This window comes from Arvicanthis niloticus, chromosome 29, assembly GCF_011762505.2.
Source record: "Arvicanthis niloticus isolate mArvNil1 chromosome 29, mArvNil1.pat.X, whole genome shotgun sequence".
NCBI lineage: Eukaryota > Metazoa > Chordata > Mammalia > Rodentia > Muridae > Arvicanthis > Arvicanthis niloticus.
In genome coordinates this window covers 3,267,340-3,293,791 of record NC_133437.1, presented here as the reverse complement: position 1 = coordinate 3,293,791, position 26,452 = coordinate 3,267,340, and the positions used below count along the sequence as shown (strand labels likewise).

The following is a 26,452-nucleotide window of genomic DNA, read 5'->3' as shown; positions in this document are numbered from 1 at the left end:
CGTTTATAAGACTACCTTCAACATCATCTCATCACAGAGACTGGGAAGAAGAAAAGCACAGGAGGAATTGTGGAGACTTACTGTGTCCCGTTGCCTGTTATCTTTCCCGGATAGTATTAGGAAGTAGTTCCATGTCAATAGTAACAGCAGCAGCAGTGGTATCATGTAAAGCTCAAAGTTCCAGACAACAAGGAGAAAGAGCTGCAGGGGGAGAAAAGAGAGAAAAGACAAGAGTCAGCTCTGAATTTCCTTGGGTAGATTATCATTTACACTCATCTCAAAAACACACAGACCAAAAGCTTCAGAAGAGGAAAACAAAGCCCTATTGGCTTATTAAGCATTTGGCTAAAAGCAAATCTGACTGATCGAAAGTCACTGGCAAGATTTTTGTGTTATTTAATTGCTGTGAAGGAAAACTTGATATCATTATTTTATCAAAAGCAATTTTATTTTTCCTTTTCCACTAAAATTATTGTTAGATTAGACAGAATAAAGGTTTTTTCCTTTCCTTTTTTTTCTTTTCTTTCTTTATTTCAATTTTTTTTTTCAGCTAAATGAGCTTCACTGTGTTATCAGAATAGCCTGGTCTGTCTGTCTTAATCACAAAGAATGAATCACCATTTTAACATCAGGGGTATTCTTTTCACAAATCTCACTTGGATAATACAATAGAATAAGCATAATAGGCAGATGAAAATACCATGCCTATACCACTAAACCCCAAAGATTTCACATCACGAAAAAGGCACCACTTCCAACAAGTGTTAACAAAAAGTTGGCTAATCATTCTGTATTACACAGAAAGTCAAACATTTGCAAAGGAATGTGAAGAACAATTTTGGCAAAGAAAATTTCAACATGCCTGTTTGTATTAGTTTTTAACACCACCTATTTGAAAAAAAAAAGCCTATTTTTAGTTGTAAGACAAATGTCAGAGAGAGAACTTGGGGGTGACAGACAGAGCCATTCTCTACACATCTACATTGTAAAACAACAGGATTTGAGACTTCACTGTGACTCAGCCACCCCCTCACCAGCCTTAGGTTGTCAACAGATCATCCAGATCCTTTGGGCCTGTGGCTCATGCTATCAGACTAAGGTCACCTTAAACCAGCTTGGATGGAGAGCAAGATTCCTACCTAAGTGTAAGGCTGAGGTGCTGTGTGACCTTTCTGTAACTTCTATATCGTGGTTTTAATTTCTTCCTCCACAAAATGAGAACAATAAAGCATCACATTAGAGTCTCGAGAACCATGTAATTAACACAGTGCTTGGAATGTGGGCAAATACACATGCTTATCTTTACTGTGCCCATGTAATTGATGCTCAGAAAGTTAACTAAATTTTGGCTGGAAATCAGAACATCAGCTGCCTACTAAGATGTAGGTGAGCAGTAGTATAAGTGGAAACTTCAGTCAACTGGTCAGGGTAACACACACAGCTTGCGTTTCATAGACCATGAATTAGAAGTCGTATGACACTAATGTCAGGAGCAATGCTACCTGAGGCTTTCCTAGTCAGTATCCATCTAGGCCCTATTGAGATAGCTGACAGGAACACCCACCTGTGAGCCACAGAACTCAGGCTCCAGACTTTGCCTCTGTTTTCACATGTAAAAGGAGATCTATAAACATAATCACCTCTAACATCCCTGTTCTAAGACCTAGACGACCTCTTGGTATTACTTCAGTGGATGAGTAAAGGGAAACAGAAGTTTCTGGAAACAGAAGGTCCTCTGTACAAAATGAACTCACAGTGGTTGCAAGAACATGCACAAAACCTGTGCAAGCACAAGGTAGACCAAATCTCATTTAGGAGTGGGGAGCTGGGCAGGAAATCCCACCCCTCACTGTGGCCTGTTGGCAAATGTTAGCATCTAGGAGAGGGAAAGACAGCTTTCTCTAAAAGTGTAGCATCAGATGGGTTGGCCACACGCCAGTGGAAGAGCACACATTGGGAAGCAGAAATTAGTCTTGAAGATTTTTGGCATTTTCAGTGTACAAAGTTGGGTAAGCAGGTAAGTCCGAGATTGAGGGAGAAAGGGAAAATATGATCAAAGCACTGTAAGACACTCTCAGAAAACTATCAAAAAGTGTACAGTATTTTGAGAATTGTGTATTTTACTACATTTCTGATAGTCATATATCAAATGGACACCAATAAGCATAAATAAACATTCAGTAACCTGATAAATGCATTTTGGTTATTGTTACGTGGCAACAATAGATTTGAATTCCAAAATGAGAACCATTTCAAATACTTCAATGCATGAAACAGGAGATTTTTTTTTTTTATTTCCAACAGAAATGTAGGAAGATTTCTAGAAAAAAAGAAAAATCTTTCCATTTAATTTTTGAAATTTATAAATGTGTACAAATATATGATTTATAATGAAGGTTTAGGACTTTTAAAAAACAGATTTCTTTATTTAATTTATATGAGTACATTGTACTGTGTATCATATCCCATTGGAGATGGTTGTGAGCTACCATGTGGTTGCTGGGAATTGAACTCAGGACCTCTGGAAGAGCAGTCCACTGAGCCATCTCTCTAGCCCCAATGCTTAGGATTATTAAATGTGCTTTTGGAAAGATAATTTTTCAGGAAATAAAAGTGAGATAAATTTAATAGGCAACAACTCATGCAAAGGGAAAATTACTTTTTTTTTTTTTTTTTTTTTTTTTTTGGTTTTTTGAGACAGGGTTTTTCTGTATAGCCCTGTCCTGGAACTCACTCTGTAGACCAGGCTGTCCTCGAACTCAGAAATCTACCTGTCTATGCCTCCCAAGTGCTGAGATTAAAGGTGTGCGCCACCACTGCCCGGCTGGGGAAATTACTTTTGATTATAGCCCATATAACTTCTTGGTACATTCATTGTAACATTCAGGTAACCACTAGAATGTAAGCTGCTTAAGGGTAAACATTTTCTTTTGTTTTATATCTGGATCTTAAAATATGAAGTGGGGCGAATTAAGTGTTCAATGCCTAAACATTTACTTCCAATCAGAGTAAATGGATCCAAGACCACTCCCAAATTATCCAGCAATTTAATTATTTGTAATAATAAAAGTACCATAGAAACACTGCAAGAAATTAGCTATCTTGAGGAAAATACACCCGCAGTTATAAAGTGAGACGCTTCTAGAGATTTCTCTCTTTGGCAAATATGTCCTTTAGCATAGTCTGCCCAGAGAAGACTCTCCTTCTGTCCTGCTGTGCTGTTGTGATATACTGTTGTGGGGCCTTAGTCTTTCCCTTTGGCCCTCCTCACACCCTTTTCAGAGGGCAGTCACTCCCTTCAGCTGGTTCTGCCTCTGTGATGGTTTGTATATGCTTTGCCCAGGGAGTGGCACTATTAGAAGGGCTGGCCCTGTTGGAGTAGGTGTGGCCTTGTTGGAATTGGTGTGTCACTATGGGCATGGGCTTTAAGAGCCTCATCATAACTTCCTGAAATTCAGTCTTCTGCTTGCAGCCTTCAAATGAAGACGTAGAACTCTCAGCTCCTCCTGCACCATGCCTGCCTGGATGCTGCCATGTTCCCGCCTTCATGATAATGGACTAAACCTCTGAACCTATAAGCCAGCCCCAATTAAATATTGTCCTTTATTAGAGTTGCCTTGGTCATGGTGTCTGTTCACAGCAGTAAAACTCTAACTAAGACAGCCCCTATGGCTGGGACTCAAATCATTCTGTTGCTAAATACGCTCTACTTGAATAGTGTCAAACTGATGAGGAGACATATTCTGTTTTGTAATGTTTGATCATTGATATTTCAGTGACTGCATTGCTTCAAGCTTCTTTCAACACCATGGTAGTCTTCCAACATCACCAGTTGCGTCAAGTGTTTGTAAGAAGATGTACTTTGCGCATATTTTTTTTAGCTGTAAACATCTTTCTCTCCTCATGTGCAAACGAACTCATCTTTCTTGAAATACTGCATCAAAACCAACATAACACTTGTTATGCATTTATATGGTGTCCAATGTGTTCCGAGTATATGGTCTCCAGAGCATAGGTCAGGGGAAGGCAGAGTAAACAAAAATCAAGAAAGGAATTATATTCACTTTAGAGATGTTTACAATGGAAGAATTGTCTTGTTTCTTACTGTCTGTGCACTAGGAATCTACTCCTTTTGTAAATGTGCAAGCATCTCCCATGTTTAAAAGAAAGTTCCAGTCAGGTCTTAGGAGAAACAAGGCTCCTGGGAAACCCAAAGACAAGAGGACACTGGCTCTGTCCTTGGTCCTGACTACAATTTTTCACAGGTTTGAGAGTGGGCAAAAGCAATACAATAATGAAATGGAAGAAGAAATTAAGAAATAAAAAATACATTCTCGAAGAAGGAGAGGAGAAGCTAGGTGATGAGAGAGAGAAAGAGAAAGAGAGGGGGGATCACATGTCTCCACCAGTCAAAGATAGTTGATATATCTAGGTTGGGTATTGGGTTACACTTCTGATTGAGCATTACCAAACTTATAAAGCCTTTGATTAACATTTTTTTTTTTTTTTTGGTTTTTTCGAGACAGGGTTTCTCTGAGTAGTCTGGCTGTCCTGGAACTCACTCTGTAGACCAGGCTGGCCTCGAACTCAGAAATCCGCCTGCCTCTGCCTCCCAAGTGCTGGGATTAAAGGCGTGCGCCACCACTGCCCTGCTTTGATTAACATTTTTAAAAAGAATATAAAAGCAAAAAGGAAAACGGGGCATGGGATAGGGGTTTTCTGGGGGGGGGGGGAATGGAGAAAGGGGATGGCATCTGAAATGTAAATAAAATATCCAATAAAAAAAATACATTCTCGCTGTGCAGTGGTGGCGCACGCCTTTAATCCTAGCACTTGGGAGGCAGAGGCAGGAGGATTTCTGAGTTCGAGGCCAGCCTGGACTACAGAGTGAGTTCCAGGACAGCCAGAGCTGCACGGAGAAACCCTGTCTCAAAAAAATATATATATATACATCCTCAACACACATAAAACTACAAATCTAAATCATACGGTGTTGGACTTATCCTGACCTCACTGCCTTTTCCTTCTATGGAACATAGAAAGCGGACCGCAAGGTCCCCAGTTTCAACATTACATCAGGCAAAAATGAAGTTTGTGTAGTATTTAACTTTATTCAATTCCATCACTTAGGAATGCTTTCCTAGTTTCTGCCCCCATTACCCAGTTTGTAGCACTTCCTTTGCATCCCCAGATCTTATTCCCAGCACCTACAGTTTAACTTGGGCTTTTGGCATTTCACATCCTTAAACTGCATGCCTTCATTTCCACACAAAACACCTAATCCTACATTAGCTGTCCTTGCTCATTAGAACTGAAAATGCTTCAAGTATTTCATTTTCTTCTTTAAACTATAGGTTTAAAATGACAGGTTGCAGTTTATAGTTAGAATTCCATAGTAGAAAGTCTTAAGAGATATTTGTCAAAATGATAACAGCACTTCCAACCCACAGGCAGAAAAGGATACTAAATCCAGGCAGCGGGGGTCATGCCTATAATTCTAGCACTTGGAAGCTAGAGGCAGGAAGATAGGTAGTTGAATGTCCTCTAGCTACATAGCAAGTTTGAGACTAGCCTGAACTACATGAGAACCTGTCTCAAAAATTGACAAACAAACTGAGAATTCTGTGCATTGCCCTCTATGTAGGAAGTATGCTAGAAGTTCTTTTCCGCCTGGCCTTGCACTGTCAGCTATGACCATATTCCCAAGGAGCAAGGAGAGATGTGAGAGGTGATGGAAACAGCATAGATATTCACACCATACTCAGAGGCAGCCAAGAGCCCTCCTTACTCGCTCTAGGGCCTTGAACAGGTATTGGATTTCTTTTACTTTTCTCATTTGGAGGATAGAAATTCTACCACTTCCTTTGTGGATTTGAAATGGAATTCACCTAAGACATGGCACCTAAGGGTACTTAGTAAGCAGAACATATTGGGTCTTACTACATATCAATTTTTGGTCCTTCTTGCAGCTTGTCATTTTTCCTATGTCACTCACAGTTTATTATGGTTTCCAGAGTGAACACTATGAAGAAGCCACGGCAGCAATGAATTTAGTGCTTTTACGTTTAATTTCTGATCATCACGTGCAGTAATGTCCCAAATTTGTTCATATCTCTTTGTATCCATGACTTCTGTGATGTCCATTCACATTAAGACTAGGATGCAAACATCTTTTGTTTTATGGTTCAAAACAGAGTATCAGAGTAGAAGCCAAAAAATGATCTAACATTGGCACCTGGATCAGGTCAACTGGAAGTCAGATGGCACAGAGGAGCAAAGCTATGCCCATGGAGTTCACCTGAGTGCCTGATCCAGTGTGCTGACCTAAAAACACATATAATACAATGCAATGACAAGTTGTTGGTGCTTTAATTTTGGAATTCTGAAACCATGTATGAGGAGCAAGGCCAGCTGTCTCCAAGGAGACAGTGTATTATGATAAAATATGACTTTCAATAGAAACTCATAAAAGGGGTTTTAGTTCAATTTCTGACATAGGATCTTGAGAAAGTCAGTTATTGTCTCCTAGTTTACATTGGCCTGTTTCATATGATAGCTTTTGGGAGCAAATGAGGCAATGTATGTATAATAATTAACCTTGATTGTCAACTTGACATGATTCAGAACCACCTAGAAGACAAACCTCTGAGTGTGTCTATGAGGAGATTTCAGAGAGGTTTACATGAGGTAAGAAGATCCACCTGAATGTGAGGGACACTTTCCAGAGCCTGGGAGCCTTGCCTGCATCAAGAGAAGAAAGTGCACAGAACACCAGCTTGCATCTCTCTGCATCCTGACTGCAGGCACCATGTGACTACCTGCTGCCAGACACTTCTCAGTACAAGTAAGAAAGCTGTCCCTTTAAACTGGGAGCTATAACAAATGCTTCCTCCATAGTGTTGCCTGGTATTTTGTTACAGCAACAAGAAAATTAATTAGTACAGTGTATAAATGCAAGCATTATCAGCTTAATCTGCTCAATGCTTTTATATTTAAATTGTTAAATAAAATAATATAGACACATACACCTAGACTTGATAAACAAATAAACAAAATCAAAACAACAACAACAAAGACTATCCTCACCAATGAAGAAAGGTATCAGTCACTACATTAAGGACTTGACTTTTTAGAAAGGATATTGATTTTGATTCCAATTCTTTCTCTCTCTCTCTCTCTCCCTCTCTCTCCTTCCCTCCCCACCCCCTCTCTCTGTGTATGTATTGCTAAAAGTTATTTCTGAAAAACACATGAACTACACAAAAATCCTGCAAGTGGACACTATAACTGTTAATTGGGTGGGTGGTGTTCCTTGGAGGATGTGTGTATTGTGTGTGGAGGTATTTCTTGATGGTATTTGCATTAAACAGAGATATTATAAATTTTTACTAGTATTACAAGAAAAATCTAGAGTGTATACATACTTTTTTACTAGTAAACTACACAAAACACACGTCCCATTTTGAGAAATTTAAAGAGAAAACAAATAGGTTTTAAATGCGTTTTCTAAATTTTGTATATGTGTGAATGTTCATGTGTATGTATGTGTATTATGTGTACGAGTGTATGTATATGTGAATATATGTGTGTGCATTGTGTGTGACTGTGTATGTGTGCGAGTGTGTTCATGCAGTATGTGTATGTGTGATGTGTGTGCATATGTGTATATGTGCATGTGTGTCCATGCATGCATGTATGAGTGTGTATGTATGCACGTATTTATGAGTGCATGTATGAATAAATGCTTGGATGTTTGTCTGAGTGTGTATGTATGTGAGTATATGTATATGTTACGTGCATGTGTATGTATGAATGTATGTGTGCATGCATGCATGTGCACCTGTGTGTGTGAACATGAATATGTAGAGGATAGAGTACAACTTGGGGGAATTTGTTCTATTCTACCCTGAGGATTCTGGGAATGGACCCTGGGACATCAGGCTTGGCAGCAAGCTCCTTTAACCTCTAACGACTTTTAAAAATGTCACGTCTCCCTTGTAAGAAGAGACCTTGGTTTGAACTAACAATTGCATGAATATTAACTTATGTCTATACTACACTTTCATTTGCCAATTCAGTTATCATTTATATAAACCATGGTTTCCAGCCTACAATATCAGCATCATCATCCCAAAGCACAGATCTCCAGTATCTACTTGGGTCAGATTTTAGAAGCATTCTAAATATTAATCATAACTATTCAGAATGGCTTTTGTATTCTTAATTTACTGAAAGAAAAATAAAGTGATTTGTTCTAACAGGTGATCTGTATGATGTTATGTGGAATGAACTTTAGGAGAGATGCCATGAGTTGTAAAGATTATTCATATAGGGAGAATCCAAGGCTCAGGCCTTTGAGGTCTGACAGAAGGCACCTTCTACTGTGTGGCAGAGACAAGCACTCTGGCTCCGAGTCCAGCACTTTCTCAAAAAGTCCCACAGACTCTGAGGAAGAGCTGTGCGGCAAGGCTGAGGCTTTGAAGATGTCAATCACTCAGTGTGGACTCTATATGCTGTTCCTCCTCCCTCCTTTGTTCTGGGATAACCGCTTTTTGTATCAGCATGAAGAAAGAGAATGGCAGTTCTTAGGTGTTGTGGGAAAGGTTTGGTAAGGCAAACACGTTAGAAACTAATGGTGGAATTGAGGCACCTGAGGCCGGCCCATTCTTCCCTTTTTCCCACTCTCCTTCGGATCTGAATAATCAAAAGGTGGCTATTCACAAGGTTTCTATTAAATGGATTTTTGTCCCTCCAAAATATTTAGAGAAGGTTAGCAAGGTGGCAGCAATGGCAAAGACCGGAAACTGAATGAGCCAATTATATTTTAGAGACTAAAATAAGAAAGGCTCCCATTTCTGCATGAAGATTAAACAAACAAAGAACTTTGTTCTACTGAAATCCCAGCTGAAGGCAAATCAAGCATCTCCCTACATTAAACAAGGCAAATTATATCAAGTCAAGTGAATGACTCTGAACATTAAGACTGTATAGCAACACCACTTCTGCACAGGGCCTGATGTGCCTGACTTTTATTTCTATGAGCTACGAGTCCCAGACAGGACTAAGCTGTTCACACCATGTTACCAACTGATGCCTGCACTGCAGTGCAGGGGAAGACCTGGTTGTCCCATGATCATTTGGTGCCACCATGACAGTACTCCTGGGGGAGCCCGCTTCAAAAAAATCATTTAAGCTGGAATATTGAATATCCTATTCTTTTGCAAACTACAGTATATTTTAAAAAGAAATCTCATCCAAAATGATTCACACTTCCTACTGTTCAGGAAGAAAGCTTGCCCTTTCAGACTACCAGCTGTGGGTCGTTAGCTCTCCCGTGATGAGATGTTTTTGATGAGTATTTTTCTTTCTAATTAAGAGATGAGATTCTCTATTTGACTATCTCTTCAGAAAGAAGTGGGAAAAATCATTCTGCCTATATGGAATGTCTGTCTCTAACAAAACAATTAATTATTTCAAGTCCTTTCTAGAAAATCCTTTCCCTCTAATTTTAATTCACTTTCCTTCCTAACTTAACAAACATTGACACTTAGGTCATTAGAGTATCAGCTCACTTCTGCCCAATCTTTATATTCTAATGTTTTCCTCAGCACTCAAAAATACAGAGGGCAAAATGTAAAACTTACAAAATGCCTATATGCTTATAAGAATTAATCCAGACAACTCTTTATATTTTAATGGACAACTTTTGGCATGAGAATATTTCTTCATGTGAGAGAAAACGAAAAAGATAAATATTGGAAGATATTCCTTAAGGCAATAATTTTTTTAAAAAAGAACTTCAATGTTCTTATACATGTATTTAATTCTATTTTTAAAACTGACGATATAATGAACAACAAAACCAGTTTCATCTCTACCAGCAAAACCAGTGTTAAACACGAAAGTTAGAGTCATGTAAAGTGGCTTCTAAAACACTTCACTTTTCCTTTTGAAGTAACTTGCATCAGACTTGCTAAGGAGAAAATCCTGGTTTAGAAGCATGATGAAACGGTGCAGCTAGAACGTGGCATGTTTGTGAGTTGGTCCATCAGTTGCCTCCTTCAGCTCTTGCAACTGGGAAAGAAAAGAGGAAAGGAAGGAGGGAGGGCTGACTGTCTAAAGCTTAGGTCACTGGATGACACTTTCTTTGGCCAGGGCATTTTAGAAACATGTGGGCTGATTTTGGTTAGCAATGACAGAAATAGCACAGCAGTGTTAGTGCACCAGGCAGTCCTATGGATCACCGGAAAATGGTGGGAAGGAAGGTCTCACCCAATGAAGGATTTTCCTTCCCAAAATACTGACAGTATTCCCTCTGGAGAAACATTGCCAGTTATTGTGTGGGCTAAGTATAGTCTATGACTAACTTAAGAATATATTCTCTCTCTCTCTCTCTCTCTCTCTCTCTCTCTCTCTCTCTCTCTCTCTCTCTCTGTGTGTGTGTGTGTGTGTGTGTGTGTGTGTGTGTGTGTGTGTGTTTGTATGTGTATGCACATGAGTGTGAGTGCACATTCATGTGTGCATGTATGAATAACTCAGCCTGGAACTCGAAGCTAATAATAGCTTCAAGAGTAAGAGCTGTGTGACAATGCTGTGAAGAGAGAGTTAGCATAACGTGCACTACTGCAGTGTTTTTATCTTGAATTTGTGGTGTCTATGTGTAGTAATGTTTTCATACTGGTTCAGTGCTAAGATGATGGTGTGACTTATGACTTTAGATTCAGGGATTGAGAGGAGAAGAGAAAAACTGTCCTTGCTCATCAGCCTTTGCATAAAATGTTCTCTTCTGTTGGTGTTTAGTTATTTATTTAAAATAATCAAGATAAAAACCAAGGGTAAGCCCCAAGGCTCATCCACTCTCCCTTAAGTCCAGAACTTCCCCTTCACCAGACTCTTCTGAATTTACTCTTCTGGGAAGAGGTTAGTTTGGCCTTGAGTGGAAAGATTAAGACACCACTTGCCTGAGGTCTTCGTTTCCTGTCAGGTCCACTGGAACCTTTTACACTGTTTGTATTTCTCAAGGGAGACAACAGGCAAAGGAAACCGACAAGCTCTGCTGTAACCATAGCCTTTGGGGTGGCTTGAAGGTGTGATGGACTCTTTTGAAGAGAAGCTTTGTTTTTATTTGCTTTACTTATTCTGTGATCTGAATAGTAACTGGAAATGGGTAATTCCTGGAGACCTACAGAATGCCCTCCACCTTGTCTTGCTGCTTCCTGTGAACATGGGGGACCTTGATTCTGAGAAGAGTGCCATGTTCATGAGAAGAGAACTGTAGCCTTCTCATCACAGTTATTTTAGACTAGTTTAGGCCTGATACCAGACTAATAAGACTTCCATTGTTTTGCATGGCATGGATATTTTATGGGTTTGGAGAAAAATTCTACATGCACCATCTATAAAATGATTCCTACTACTCATTAGACAAATGTGTCAGGAGAGTCAACTGACTTACTTCTATTTATAAAACTGAGTATTGATCATTATGAGTGGGAAAAAAGAGAGAAGTTGGTTGACTTGTTGGTAAGCTCAGATTAAATGTGTGTATGGTAATTTGGTTTGTTTTTACTGATAGCAGTAGAAAAATGCTGTTTGTTTAGATCTACTTGGATTATTTAGATATACAGGCTAAAAAGCCCCAAATCCTGATTTTGTGAAATAATTAGCGCTGAGCTTTTGACACTGCTGTCTAAAACTCAAGGTCAATATATATATAATTTATGCTTTTTCTAAAGTATAACCCAACTTCGTCTATCAGAGGGATATGTGACAGCTGGTTAGGACTCTCATCTGAAGACATGTCACATGTCACATATAAACCATAGAAAGAGTCTGCAACAAAAAGCACCCAAGCAGTCTCAGAAAGAGTGCTGTCAAATGATGGGCACACAGCATGCTGCTTCTGGATGGACATATTACACCCATAGAAGCTGGAAGCCACGAGGTTTTATGGTTATTATGTAGTTTTTTTCCAACTTATAAGTCATACTGATGTTTTGTCAAAGTCCAAAATTTTTATCAAAGTCCAAAATAAAAAGCCCTGGCTCTACTTTGAGAATGCTAACAACTCCAGTGGGTAAGCCAGAAGTATGTCCAATTTGAACATCACATCAATCACACATGCATAAATGATAATCTTGAGCATTTAATGTGAGTCAAAGTTTGGATGTAGAATGAAAGTGACAAATGTTTATAGATTCTGGGTAATGTTGATCCTTGGGGATCATGAAGAGTTAGTACCCCAGTCCCTGGTTCATGAGGTCTGCCACAGTATCAAACAGACTCATTTTCACCTTTGTTAGCCACAGAAGTTTGGCAGTCAAAACCAGGCTGCAGGAAAATGATGGTATGTTCATGTACATAGTTTAAAATGGCCAAAGATAGATAACTAAGAAGGTATACCCTTATTTCACACCTGAAGGTTTATGTTATGAAGTAAGTTACTCCAAACACTAAAACAAATTAAGAATCAATGTTAAAACAAACACTTTGGCTTTACTTAAGAATAAAGGGTTAAATTCAGAATGGTCCTTATCTATGCATTAAAGGGTTTCATGGGTCCTTGAAGAAATAGTTAGATCAAAGAGAGATGGCCTATCACAGATTAATGAGCTTCAGATAGGCTGGTCTTTCTTAGTCTTTCTCAACTCCAGTTTTGATTTAGTTGAGCATTTTCTAGCTGTCTCTTTAAATCCCCAATGCCAGGGAAACTGTCCTTTCATCTTCACAATAATCAAATGATTAAATCATGTTTTGAGAACACTTCTTATCTGGTAAGTTCTTAACCTACTAGAGAGCAAAATGATCGTCTTAAACGTGCACATGAATTTAAGGATAATCTCCAGGTAGTTCACCTCCCCTCTGTGTTTCTAAGGTTTCAGAAGTGCTGTGAAGAGTCATAGTACTCAAACACAGCCAATTATCTCTTAAAGATTTAAAGAAACGAATCAGCTGCCATCACCATTTGTGAAGCAGGTTGTTGGTCAATCCCTCTTCTTGTGTATGTAAATGCTGTGTCTAGGTACATACATTCTCCACCAATGTTTGCTGATGTACAAAATGTTCAATCTATCCTATGCTCAAAATTTGGCTCTGAAGCTATCTCCGTCATGAACAGGTACAATATTTAAGGCAACAGCTGGCACTTCAGTTGCTCATGGGAGGAAACTCCCTCTGTTCTATACACAGTGCCAGGAAGTAGGATACAGTGCTAACGAGCCAAACACGTGTTCATGAAGTCTGTGATACGCGTTACTTTAAAAATTAAACCTGCAGTCTTTATCTTCTTTTTTCCTAACTCATCGAACAGGAATGCCTTTAAAACAGCAGATGATCACTTGTGGTAGCCCCCTTCAGTAGCTGATTGCAAATGAGGAGCACTCAGCCAGGTTTTGTGCCATTCCGACTCATTTCTACTCAAATGATTTCATTCTGATTTATTCAACTTATCCCGACTGTCTTTCCTGGGCTACTGATTTCTGATCTCTCTTTTTCATCCTTCTTAGTACACTTTTCAGTTTATTGTTAATTAGTCACTCTCCGTGCTTAATGTCATCATTCCACTCCTAAAATTACACAGTCAAAGTCAGGGGGGAAAGTGTTTTTAAATTCTAACCCTCTTAAATAGATTTAAGACCTAATAATATCATATATTCCAGCTATCTTACCAGCTTCTAAAGCTTCATCTCCCATTCTGTCTTATAATTTTCTAATTTTCTCCTTCACTGGTCTCATTCCCCCAATCTTTCTGTTCTGGAAAAACTTCAAGAGTTATGTTTAGCAGCTCTAGCTATGTCTGAACATTCCTCTTTGCAATTCAAATAATCCTCCTCGGCTGACTCTCACAGGCTTCGTACTCCATTCCATCTTTTAGCCTTGCTGCGTAATGTTTACTGATGAATGTCTTTCTCTCATTGCTTAACAGATCCTAGTGGTCCTGTTACCACGTGGGAAGCCAAAAGGTTTGAACACTATGAACACATCTCTTTTGGCTATTTTCTATACCTCTAAACATTTTCTTAAACATAGTGGTACTTGTGTTTCAATGGTAACAGAAGTTATCAGAGAACACTAGTTTAGACAGCAAGCAAGCTGAACTCCAACTGTTCAAACAGCCTGACTTTTACAGTAAAGGGAGAGGCCCACGGCCAAGACCACTGAGATGAGCAGGTATTTTTAGTTCACTTGTAGGCCAGCTCTAATGTAATTCTGAAGTGTTTTCTTCAAACCGAATCCGACTTTTTCAGGGCTGTCCAAATCTGTTTTCTTTTATAGCAAGTACAAATTCTCGGAGCAAAGGAAGCACGCGTATCATTTGCTGTGCCTCTGCACGGCCATGGTGTTGATGCCCAATGGCTCAATTTAGTCCGCCAAACAGATGAGTGCATTGTAATTAGCTCTTGTCAAAGTGCTAGAAATACAAAAATGATTTCCAGTGTAATAAAACTTATAAAAAGACAAATCTTTTCTATCATTTCCAGCTAAAATAGTTCCTGTAATGGCTTATAGCATTATATCCCATAGTTCTAAAAGAAGGCCACTGTGTTCTCGGGGAAGATTTCACTTCACTGACATGAGGATGCTGACACACATTATCTTTCAGGCATTTTTGTTGTTGGAGTTGATTGCCTGGACAATCCCATTCGTATGACTGACCTGTCATGATTGGACACATTCTGTGGAGACACACAGTGCAGATATGTGATTCTCAACCAACATTCATGTCTCTCTGTTTTTCAATAAACATTTTTTAGACTTTTACAATAAGTGTATTACTATGATGAATTTTACTCATAATTAGCAATTGCAGAATATTAAACAAGAAAGGATATTTATTGATCAGTACTATTTTAGGGGTATCTTGGGTGTCAAACTCTTGCATAACAATCATTAGTGTCTTGCTGGTGATTTACTTTGGATATTCATTGTCAGAGCAGGAGCCTGCCCTGCTTAATCTTTAGTCATAAGGAAAATTTTACAGCACACTGATACCAAACATCGTCTCAAAGAAAAATACAGTGTTCAATAAATAGGTAACTATTTTAAAAAGTGAGTATAAATCTCAACCAGGAAATGGTACAGCACGCAACTCTTAGGTTATAAGCTAAAGGTTATTCCCTTTTTCATGCCCCCTAGCCTTACCCAGAGATGGAAACATTTACTTGTAGAAATAGGTAGGGGGCATAAATGAGTCTTTATTTAAAACCCATAAATCGCTATATTCTAAAGTTAATAAAATGGATGATAGAAATAAACCTCTAAAAGAAAATACTCAGGACAGAAAAGAAAGAATTCATAGATACAGCTTTGAAAGCAGGAAAGAATTTATAGAGTATCTAAAGCCATTTCTCTGTCTTTATTTCCCTCTCCACTTCTCCCTCTTCTCTCTCTCATATATATGTATATGTATGTATACATATTTAATATGTATAACATGTATATAGTATGTATTATGTATTATATAAAATATATAGTATACATAAGTATATGTTTAAACATGTTACTAAAAAAGTATATGTATAAGTACATAAAAGATATTCAACATCATTAAACTAAAGAAATATACAATGAGATGCTATTCAAAGCCATTAATTTGGCTATAATCAAACAAACTCACAAGTATATGGTAAAGATATAGAGAAATTACAATCCTCATACCTAGTTGATAGAGATGTGTAATCATGAGCCACTGTGGAAGCAATTAGGTAATTTCTTAAATGTAAATTAATGATACCAACTAACAATTCTACTCTTATGTATCTGTCCTTGAAACCTGAACATATCAGGCCTTGGATTTGCCCATGACTGTTCACAGAAGCTTGATTCATAACAGTCTCCAAACAGAAACAGTGAAGATGCTTATCACGCTAAATGTGTAGTCAGAAACGCACATTCCACACACAGCCCACTAGTCCATGACTGCACGAATGGACATGCACTTGCTCCTTCAATGTCATGGACCCAGAAACAAATGCTAAGTAAAAGGAGTCAGATAAGAACACATGAGCCATTTGTTTAAAATGTTTAGAAAAGGCAAATTACTCTAGATAGAAACAAAAGAATAGTGGCCAGGCATTGGAAGTGGGAATAGAGTATGACTGTAACCAGGCAAGATGTATCCTTTTGAAGTGATAATTTTTAATTATGTATTTTTATTTTATGTGTATGTGTGTTTCACCTGCATATGGGTACATGTATTCTCTCTCCCCCTCCCTCTGTGTGTTTGTGTGTGTGTGTGTGTGTGGTATTTATGGGGGGGGCAAAGAGGGCAGTCATGGGCTCTCTGGAACTGGCATTATAGAGCGTTGTGAGCTAGCTGTGGAAATTGGGAACTGAACCTGGTTTTCCAAAAGAGAAGCAAATGCTCTTAATTGACAAGCCATGTCTGCAGCTAGCCCCATGAAACTATAAATTTTATTCAGCTAAATCTCCATACATAATTGAGAGAATGTAGGCTGAAGTAACAAATGGCCACAAGTCTTGGTGTGTCTTGCCAGCCCTCTCAGAATATCTAAAATGCTAGTTGATGACATTATTATTTTTTTTTAAGGATTCTCAGGGGCCTTGTTCCTCACTTGAGTTCAGAGGAATATCAGAGAGACTGCTGGCGGACAGCTAAAGCAAATACCCATATCAGCCATTGCTAATTATAACCTGAAAAGTAAATTCTACAGGCAGATGAAGAAATGTAGCCATACAATGATCCCACTGCAGCTGATCTGTGTATGGCTGCCTCCTCACTCCCTGCAAAGTGTTATCATCTTTGAACAAACAACACAACACAACACAGCAAGTTTTCTCCATCCATGGCTGAGAATCGGAAACACCGCCACCATAAAACTGACCAGAAAAACTTAGCCAGAAATGTGAAAAGAATCAGAAAAAATAAAAAGAATCACTTAATTTAACATCTTGGAAGAAACTAGGTCAAAGAAAACAACAGGACCACAACTCTTGTTACAACAGGGAGGCAAGCTGGTAAGGTCACCTTCTCTGTCCAGAAGCCAGTACTCCAGTGACCACGGTGGCAATGTGATGTTTTTTTACATTGTAATCATGTTAGGGGACCATTTAATTTGAGTATAGAGTTGGAATTTTGTTGCAGTTTCTATTACTAAGTCACCTGGAGTACCACCTATCAGGAAATAAAACTAGCCCCTATATCCACCCACAAATAGAGTGGAAAGACTTGTTAAAGGGGATTTGTTTTCTTTTTCTGGTCAGCAACAGTCAGCAACTCCCTTTGGTTGGCTGGGCTTGTTTTTCTCAGTATATTGCACCAAGAAAAATAGAAGTGAAAACTGCTGAACACAGCAGGGCGAGTGAAATGAATCTGAGAACTGCTTCAAACCGTTTTTATGTGAGCACTTCTAAAACTAAGATAATCCTGTATTTTCCAATAACAACTAGAAAGTGATTCTTGCAGCCCTCTCACTCCACAATACAGCTTAATATGTGTATTTATAAGTTAACTAGACATCAGGCATAGAAAAGCAAGGTGAGCCTGGCAGATTTCCTCCTGTTTCTACATCCATTTTCTCTACCAATTGCTACAACCTACATGGGCTCTGTGCTCCACTGTCAATTTACTTGGAGATATCCTGTCTCCCAGGGAGACAGGTGTGGCTTTGTCCTGCATGGCAGAATCAGCTCCCCTCTAACCAGCTCCTCGTTGAGGGAACCCTTTGCTGCTTGCATTCAGGTCTATGTCTATGTGAAAGGTTACTACCCTTTCACTCTAACAAAGACTGGAACAACCAGATTCTGTGGTTGCTAGTGTGAGGATGGGATGATGTGTTTGTTCACTGGGTTTAGCTCAGTTTTGGGGAGGCACATAGGGATGCCTGGCTCTTAAGTATCAAAAGAATGCTGGCTCCAAGCCTTGTTTTCACCTTGGCATCAGTTGAAGTCAGAGAAAAAGAAAACGAATTCTGTCTGACTTGTTTTAGAAATAAGGCAACTGACACAAATTGGGAGGAGCCAGCAGAAGATGACTTAAACAAGCTGTGTGGCATTTTCTATGATTCCTCACATAAAGTAATGGCATGGAGCTATTCTGTCCTTTATCATATAAAAAAATGTCATCAATAATCATAGACCTGTTTCAGGTTATATAGGTATGTACAAATATGTTTACTAGGTGTACACTAGATGTGTTTATGTGGGTATAAAATATATGTATACAATATCTGTATAAACTTTTATTTAACTGTTCTATAGGTTGTACATATCCATAAATATTAAATAATTATCCATGGGACACTTTCTTTTAATTATAGAGAGGAAATATCAATTAAATATGATAAAAAAAGTTCAGAAATTATTACTGATGATTAGTTTGAGTTGCTTCCAGAGAAATAATTACATAATTTTATATAGGATTAATGCTAATATTATGAATGTATTTAAAGAATTTTATGAATGGAAAATAAATAAGGTTTGAATATGAAGTTGAACTTGAATAAGCTTAGTTACTTTCTTCTTACAGATTTATTTTTTATTCATGTTTGTGCATATCTGTGTCAATGTGTGTAGGTGGGCCAAGGCTCCCAGGAAGCATTGGGTCCTCTAAAGATAGTGCTAAAAGAGTGAGCTGTCCAAGGTGGGTGCTGAGACCCACAGTCAAGTCCTCTGCAAGAGAAGCATGTGCTCTTAACCACTGAGCTGTCTCTTGACCCACAGCCACATGAAATCATCTTAATTAAAGTTATTATTATAGAGAAATAATTATATTTCTTTCTATGCTCCAGTGGACAATTCAACGTTAGTCCTCTTATCAACATTAGATATACTTTTATTCCCATATTACATACAGGAAAAACTGAGTTTAACATGGTGTGTTGCAATAGCAATAATTCTAATTCTCTGCCTCCAAGTATTAATTCCAAAAATAAGGTGGTTTAAAAGAAGCACTATTTTAAACAACATCTATGCTCTTTCATCTAGATCATGTGGGAAGACACTAAGTATATATTGTAAGGGTTGTAAACTTTAAAAGAACATTATTATATGATTTAAGGGTACCATTTTATTCATTGAGCTTAAGAACGTCTCTTTCTTCATTCAAAGTCCTTGTCAAAGATAAAAGGTGTCAACATTAGACATGTTCGTGTGAGAAGGAGAATCATTGTTCTCTGAAGGTGAGCACTAGTAGGTGACCCATGCTCCAGTACATGGCTGCATGCCCATGCACATGTCCACAGCACAAACTGGACTTAGAGGTTATGAGAAAGAGAGAAAGAGAGATGAGAAATGAGAAAGAGAAGATGTGGAGCTGGAAGGAGGGTCTCACAATGTGGGCTGCAGGGACAAACAGAAGATGGGTAAGATGATATTTCATTGTATATATGTATGAAATTCTCAAAGAGTTAAAAGTTACAATAATATGTGTTATTGATAACTTGTTCTGAAAACGTGCAAGAAAGAAGTTCTGCATCTTACTAAAAACCTTGATCTTCTCAAACTCTCAAAACTCACTGTGTTGGCATAAACCAAAATGTTTCTGGAGGACTCCACAAAAATGACTGAAACTTGCTACATCATACCTAGTTATCTTTTGACAGTTAAAAACTTTTAGCTCCTGATACCCTGCTAATTTTCTAAAATAGCATAATGCTCATTTTGAGGCATCTTTAGTTCTTGCTTTGTTTCTTTATCCTTTTTAGTTTTAGGTTTTGATTTTTGTTTTTGTTGCTGTTTTGTTTTGTTTTTTTGTTTTTCACTATTGCAGATTGAAGCCAGCCTCTTACACATCTTCTCAGCATCCCTGGGTTTTTTTAAAATTTTATTTAATTCAGGAGCTCACTAAGTTTACCAGGCTATCCTCAATCTCATATTCTTTTGTCTCAACTTGTCTCCAAAGTAGTTGGATTAAAAGTTCAATCTTAAAGGCTTACATTTCAATTCTAGGCAAACTCTGGTCATATGTGTCTGATATCTGCCACCCCAGAACATTCGCTGTAGTGTAATGAGTGGCGTTACACAACAGAAAATCTGCCCACTACTTCATTGTTATTATTTTTGTAAAATTTACAACCAAAAATACATGACATCCACTGCCCTTCTTAAGAACCATTGATTCATCAGCTTTCAGCAGTCTTTTGTGTTGGTCTCTGTCTTAGTTAGGGTTTTACTACTGTGAACAGGCACCATGACCAAGGCAAGTCTTAAAAGGACAACATTTAATCAAGGCTAGCTTACAGGTTCAGAAGTTCAGTCCATTATCATCAAGGTGGGAACATGGCAGCATCCAGGCAGGCATGTGCAGGAGGAGCTGAGAGTTCTACATCTTTATCTGAAGGCCGTTAGCAGAATACTCACTTCCAGGCAACTAAGATGAAAGAGTTCAAAGGCCACACCCACAGTGACATACCTACTCTAAGAGGGCCACACCTTCTAACAGAGTCACTCCCTGGGCAGAGCATATATAAACTATAACTCTCTCTAAATCCTTCAGCCTCTTCAGTGACTATGCCTGGTGTAAGTTCCATCTCTGGCTCCTGCTAGGTAGAACCTTGTTAACCTTGGCCTGGTTAACATGAGTGTGGGTTCAAGAAAGGGCAAGTCAGAGCAAAGCAGGTTTAGCTCCCCATCTGCGGCGTTACATTCTCAAAGAGAATCTCTATTTTATCTCATCAACAGCAAGAAGAATAGAATCTTGGCGGGTGTTCAATGTCAGTTATGGAAATCCTGCCTAAAGATGAAGCTATTCTAGAGGAAAAACATTCTAATAAACCAAATTATGGCGGAATCACTGAGCCTTCAGAACCAGACAAGCATGAAATATAATTTGGCCTATATTATAGATAGTAACAAGACAATTTAAACATTTCAGTGTAAATCTTAGGTTTTTGAAAAGTATAAAATTTATCAGTCACCTTTGTCCTCTACTAGACACACTTAGAATCTCTGGCAGAGGAGTCCCGGAATCTGTACTTTACTTACTCTGGTGTTGCTGGTGATCACCTGATATGGGAGACCATCATGAGCAAGTGCCAAAGGTTTTCACACTTTCCAACCTCATCCTCTGTGCTAGTACAGTTCACACACGATAGGCTTCCTACTACTGAAGTCTACAAAAGCAACACGGATGGCATCACCTCTACCCTGTGTTTAATAAAGGACAGGTGCCAGGCATAGTGACACATTCCATCCACTTGATAGGTTGATGTAAGAGGATTTGGAAGTTTGTGGCCAGCCTGTGCAAATTAGCGAGTTCTTGTCTCAACAAAAATGCAAAAGGACTGGAGATGAAGCTCTGTGGTAGACATTTGCCTAGAGTCTGCAAACACTTGCTGGCTTTAATCTCCAGAACCAGAATTTTTAAAATAGATGGGAGTGGGAGGAGCTATTTCAATTATGTGTGAAAGACTTCAATGAAAGGAAGTCTCCTCCTTTGTTCCTTCTTAATACCCTCCTGGAAATTTAAAACTGCTGTCGCTTACCCCATGAATATTCTGGAAAATATGAGGACGCCTTTCCTAGTACCTGTTTATGTAGGGCAGTTAGCTCAACGACTAGATAAAATTGAGTTTTGAATAGAACACTCAAGTTCTTCCCAAATTCAATAATCTCGTTATCTTAGAGCATTCAAGTAAACCACGCAGACATAACTGAGTCTCCACGTTACACATTAAAATTTCAGAAAAGGGCTTATCTTTCAGACAGCATGCCTGACTTCTTTCCTTTATGAAAAAATGGGTAGGGATGATGCCCACAATGCTGCCTTGATAGACAAACTGTCATCTGGGGAGCTTCTGGGGCTTTGTGTGAACTCTATCACCTATTCCATAACAGCCCCTGTCAGAACTGAGAACTCAAACGCCAAGGGGGTAAGTAAACCAAGTTCTTCAAGTGGGGTAATTCAGGTTAGGATCCCAACCCTTTCTCAGCTTTATGAAGTGTGAGAATTTCCTTTAAGTTCACTATTCTATGTTCAGTTGGCTCCCTAGAGGCTCCTCCCAAGAAGACAGTTATTCAGAATAAACTTCTACAATAACAAAAACCTTCAGGAAGATGTTCCTGCTATCACATCTACCTAAGGGCAGACTCTGTTCCTGATGGGATGTTCATCTATTTTAAATTATTGTTTACAATTTTTAAATTATATTGTGTGTGCATGCATGTGTGCATGTGTGTGTATGTATGTATATGTGTTCAAGTATGTGCATATATGTGTGTGTGTGTAGGTCATAAAGCCACTTGCATAAGTGATTTCACTCTTGGCACTATGAAGGTCTGGGGCTTTGGTGATGAACTTAGGTTAAACAGCTTGGCAGCATGTGCACTTAGTGAACCATATAGCTAGCCCTTCATCTAAGAAATCTCTAAGAGTATAAAGACTGTCTATGCTTCCTGCCCTATTCCTCAGAAGTGACTGTAAACTTCTGAAGTCATCAACTTTATTACATCATTAGGCAATCTGAGTTAGTTTTCCCCAATAGCAAGTGAGCCTTTCCAAGCCCAAATTCAATGCAAGGGGCAAATGGATTGAAGGCATAGTGTTTTATCACTAATTATTGTGCCTCTAAGAAGAAGGATTTACAAACAGTATGCTTAGAGATAGTTCATTCTGGACCTTTTCAAAAGGGACAGGTCTGGAGTAACACTCCCTAGTGTTCTCTGGAGTTTGTTAGCTAAGGCTCCCATTGTACCTGCCTGTTGTGTCATCTCGCATTTGGGTACGTGGGAAAGTTGTTTTGATGAATAAGAATTCCCACTGGTTTCACACCATCCCACACTTCTTCTTCTTAACTTGTACCTTAATGACTTGTCACTATTGACTGAGCTCAAAGCTTGCCAAAGAAAACATTAAAAACACTCCTTTGTGAATTAACACAGAGGCTTTATTCTCACAAAGTAGGTGTGATTTAAAAAAATAAATAAATAAAACCAACTATTTTACCGCTGAAAAAGTATTAAAACATAAAGACTAAAATTAATCATTCTAAATTCCAAAGAGTGAAGTTTGGCGGTGCTGATATCCTCCCCTGACTTACAGCCAGTCACTCCGAGCAAGAAAATGCAGCCGGTATTGGAACTTTGGGGAGGATGCCCTGGAAAGCATACAGTTGCTAATTTCTTGTTTGTACTACAGAGACCTTCATCACTCTCAGCACAGAGAGTTTTATGGTGTCCTCCTTAAGATTTTTGCAGGCTAAAATAATCACACTAATGCTCTTTGGCATCGAATTTAGATGTTTGAAAAAAATCTTGCTCTCATTTGCTCAGCCCATGTCCATGTGGAGGCGAGGTGGCATTTCACAGACTTCTGTTGTGCTTAGGCTTCTCAACTTTTAAAAGAGTTGTCAACTGTATTCCCACCTCAGCTGAGGCTTAAGGCATGGTCTGTCCCTAGTTGGCAACAGACTATCTACATTCTAAGTACTTGCCAAAAGAGGGTACCACTGATTGCCTGCTGCCCATTGCCTATCAAACATCACTTGGGAGGAATGATATTTATGGAATACTGCCTGAAGGAAATACATTCTTTTTTTAGATTTTCTAAATTTTATTTGGGGATTTGGACAAACCGTTTGAGAGAAACATGATTTGATCTATGACTTTGTCACCTGAGAATAAATAATTGCTTGTGGCCATTTACCAAGCACTGAAATAGATGTTGTGCATAGTATTAGTGACAATATTTATAATGGCCATGCACATAAAGGGTTAATGCATCTGTTCTCCAGATCAGAATACTTCATATCATCATAGTATCACCTTAAGGCCAAAGAGAAAAAAAAAACCCAGCATTTTACATAGTTCAGACTAAAATTTTCTGGCTCTAAATTCTGTGTGTGGAGCTGGAGTCACTTTTATTCCCTTGATGAGCTGCATTTTGGTGGTACAGTCTCTTATAGCAGTAGTCTCTTATTGGGGATGTCAAAAGACAGCCTTCTGTGAAAAGTACATCACACTAAATTCTGCATACAGATCATATTGTATAGTATCAGGGTGTGAAAGCACTTGAAGGAGAGTTTTTATGATTTTAGATAGGAAATAGTTGAGTTTATATTGAGCAGTCAATGACTTGATATTTAAAAAAAAAGTTAAGATGTATGTCAATGCTCCCGATAGCTTCTTTTCTCTTTGCTCAGTGTTCCAGGAGCCCAGAGCCCAGAGTCTTTCTGTTCACTGTTTCAGCTCTGAATTCATGAGCCACCTTCATCACCAGATTGTCACCTTCCTGTTCTCTAGCCATTAGTGTTATTCCTTTCTTACATGTAACTCCATATGTTTTTGTAAATTGTTCCCATTATTCTTATGGTTTTCCAATAAAGAAAAGCCAAATACAAACTGGATACATATTTAAAATGTAATATGTTAGAGAAACTGTGTCTAAAGGCACAAAATTAAATCTTCTTTAAAAAAATAATTATAATTTGTAATAGTTGAAAGTGTTGTTCTAAGAAACTTGCATGTCAACTTAAATTCATGCAGCAGAACTAGGCTTCTGGCTGGCCCTAGAACCTCAGCTGTTAACTACCATGAATGTCTTTACCTTCATTTTGTGTTATTTAACAGAAGGAGATATATGTAATAGGATGAAAATAAAGGAGACATTGTGAGAGGACAGAGGGAAGATTCCTAACAGGAAGGATGGGAGCCAGCAGGAACAGAGGAAAGGGCCTGAAAGAGTGAAGAGGGGACTGGACAGAGGTGACCTACACTCACAAGAGCCTCAGAAGTGCATACTTACTTCAAACTCTACAGTGAGTTTTCTTACATTTGAGAGGAATTTTATCCATATCTAAATGCAAACTCATTATGCTAAGCTTTTAGGCTTCTACTGTTGCCCTACTCCTTTAGGCTCTTATGTTTTAGAATTATTAAGTCTTGGGAGAAAAATGACATCATGGTTAAAGCTTATGTTTAACAACATCAAGAGTTTGGCAGCCAAAGTATATGACTTGAAACTGAAAATGGATCCCCAGGCAGAACTATTAACAGGCTGGCAAGCCACGGACCAGAAAGATCCTGCACAGAGCCTTACCAACCTAAGGCAGAAGTGCACTGCTTTTGATAATGCATCTTCCAAGACAGGTAAGGAAGGCACTCTTGTCAGAACAACCTAAGGCAGGCTCTGTCTGGTTTATGCAATAAAAAAGGGTAAGATGTGGAGAGCTTTGGGGGCTGCCTGGCAGGAATCTGACATTGGCCAAGGACAAGGAAATGGGCTGCTTGCCAGGAATCTGACATAGGCCAAGGACAAGGAAATGGACTGCAGGCAGGAATCTGACATTAGGCTAGAATGAAGAAGTAACTTCAGGCAGGAATCTAAATCTTAGCCTAGGACAAAGAATTAATTGCAGGGAGGAATCTAAATCTTAAGCTAGAGCAAAGAAGTAGGCTTCCAGCATGAAAATGACTTTGGGCTAAGGCAGGGAAGTAAGTTCAGATATTTTGGTCATACTGATAATCCCTTAGAAACAGTAGTCACAGGAGTGATCACAGGACTGTTTGTTTATTGTCCTGCATGTTCTTTGACTATCTGGGTTTATTGTATTGTTGTTCTTTGACTATTTGCATCTATTGTATTCCTAGTTCCTTAACTTAAAACTGACCTTAATACTTGCATGTAATTTAAATGGTATAAAAGCAAAAAAGGAGGAGAAGGGAAGTTGGGAAAGGGGATAACATCTAAAATGTAAATAAATAAAATATCAAATTAAAGAAAGAGAGTACTTTCTGCTCTTTCAGAGGCCCAGGGATAGATTACCAGCACACACACAGTAACTAACAACTATCTTTGACTCTAGTTTGGGGAATCTGATATACTTTCTGGCCTTTACAGGCACCAAGCATGCATGTTATACTCATATATACTTGCAGGCAAAACACTCATATAAATAATATAAAAATAAATAAATCTTGAGAATGGTTTAGTCTGGATTCATGCATTTTCTCAGTGGAAATAATTTGTTACTTAATTCTTTTAAGTACTAATAAAATATAAGAAATTTCTTACTATCAATAATATTCAGGCTAGAAAGAAGGAAATGGTAAATTACAAAAAAGAAATATTTCTATGTCTATGAAGTCTTTACTGATCACAGAATAAGCTTCCTTAATGAACCAGCTGATGCTTGATTAGAGTATTAGATATGTTTAAAGAAATGGAGCAGTCCCAAGGGTTCTACAGTTTCTGTGGTGTTCCTAATTAATTCCACTTTGAGGTAATTATTTGTCAGCTGCTTTATGGAAATAAAAGACCTGCAACTCTCTATACAATGCTTGAGAGCTGTTTTATACTGCAATTGTTCCTCACACAAGCCATTTGCTCTGAACTAGATTAGGAGAAAATACAATGAAATTTTTTCAAAAGGAGGAGGAGAAAGAGGAGGAGGAGGAGGAGGAGGAGAAGGAAAAGGAGAAAGAGAAGGAGAAGAAAAGAAGGAGGAGAAGAAGAAGAAGAAGAAGAAGAAGAAGAAGAAGAAGAAGAAGAAGAAGA

At 38.5% G+C, this 26,452-nt stretch overlaps 1 protein-coding gene across 8 annotated transcripts in view; it reads right to left on the bottom strand.

Moving 5' to 3' along the window:
• Mctp1 (multiple C2 and transmembrane domain containing 1) overlaps positions 1-26,452 on the bottom strand; it is a 550,355-nt gene that overhangs the window by 110,268 nt on the left and 413,635 nt on the right. For all 8 annotated transcript variants that reach the window (XM_076927041.1, XM_076927044.1, XM_076927043.1 and 5 more), the window contains one exon: positions 82-201. In XM_076927041.1, coding sequence (XP_076783156.1) covers positions 82-201 — 120 coding nt within the window. The remainder of the gene's footprint in view (positions 1-81; positions 202-26,452) is intronic.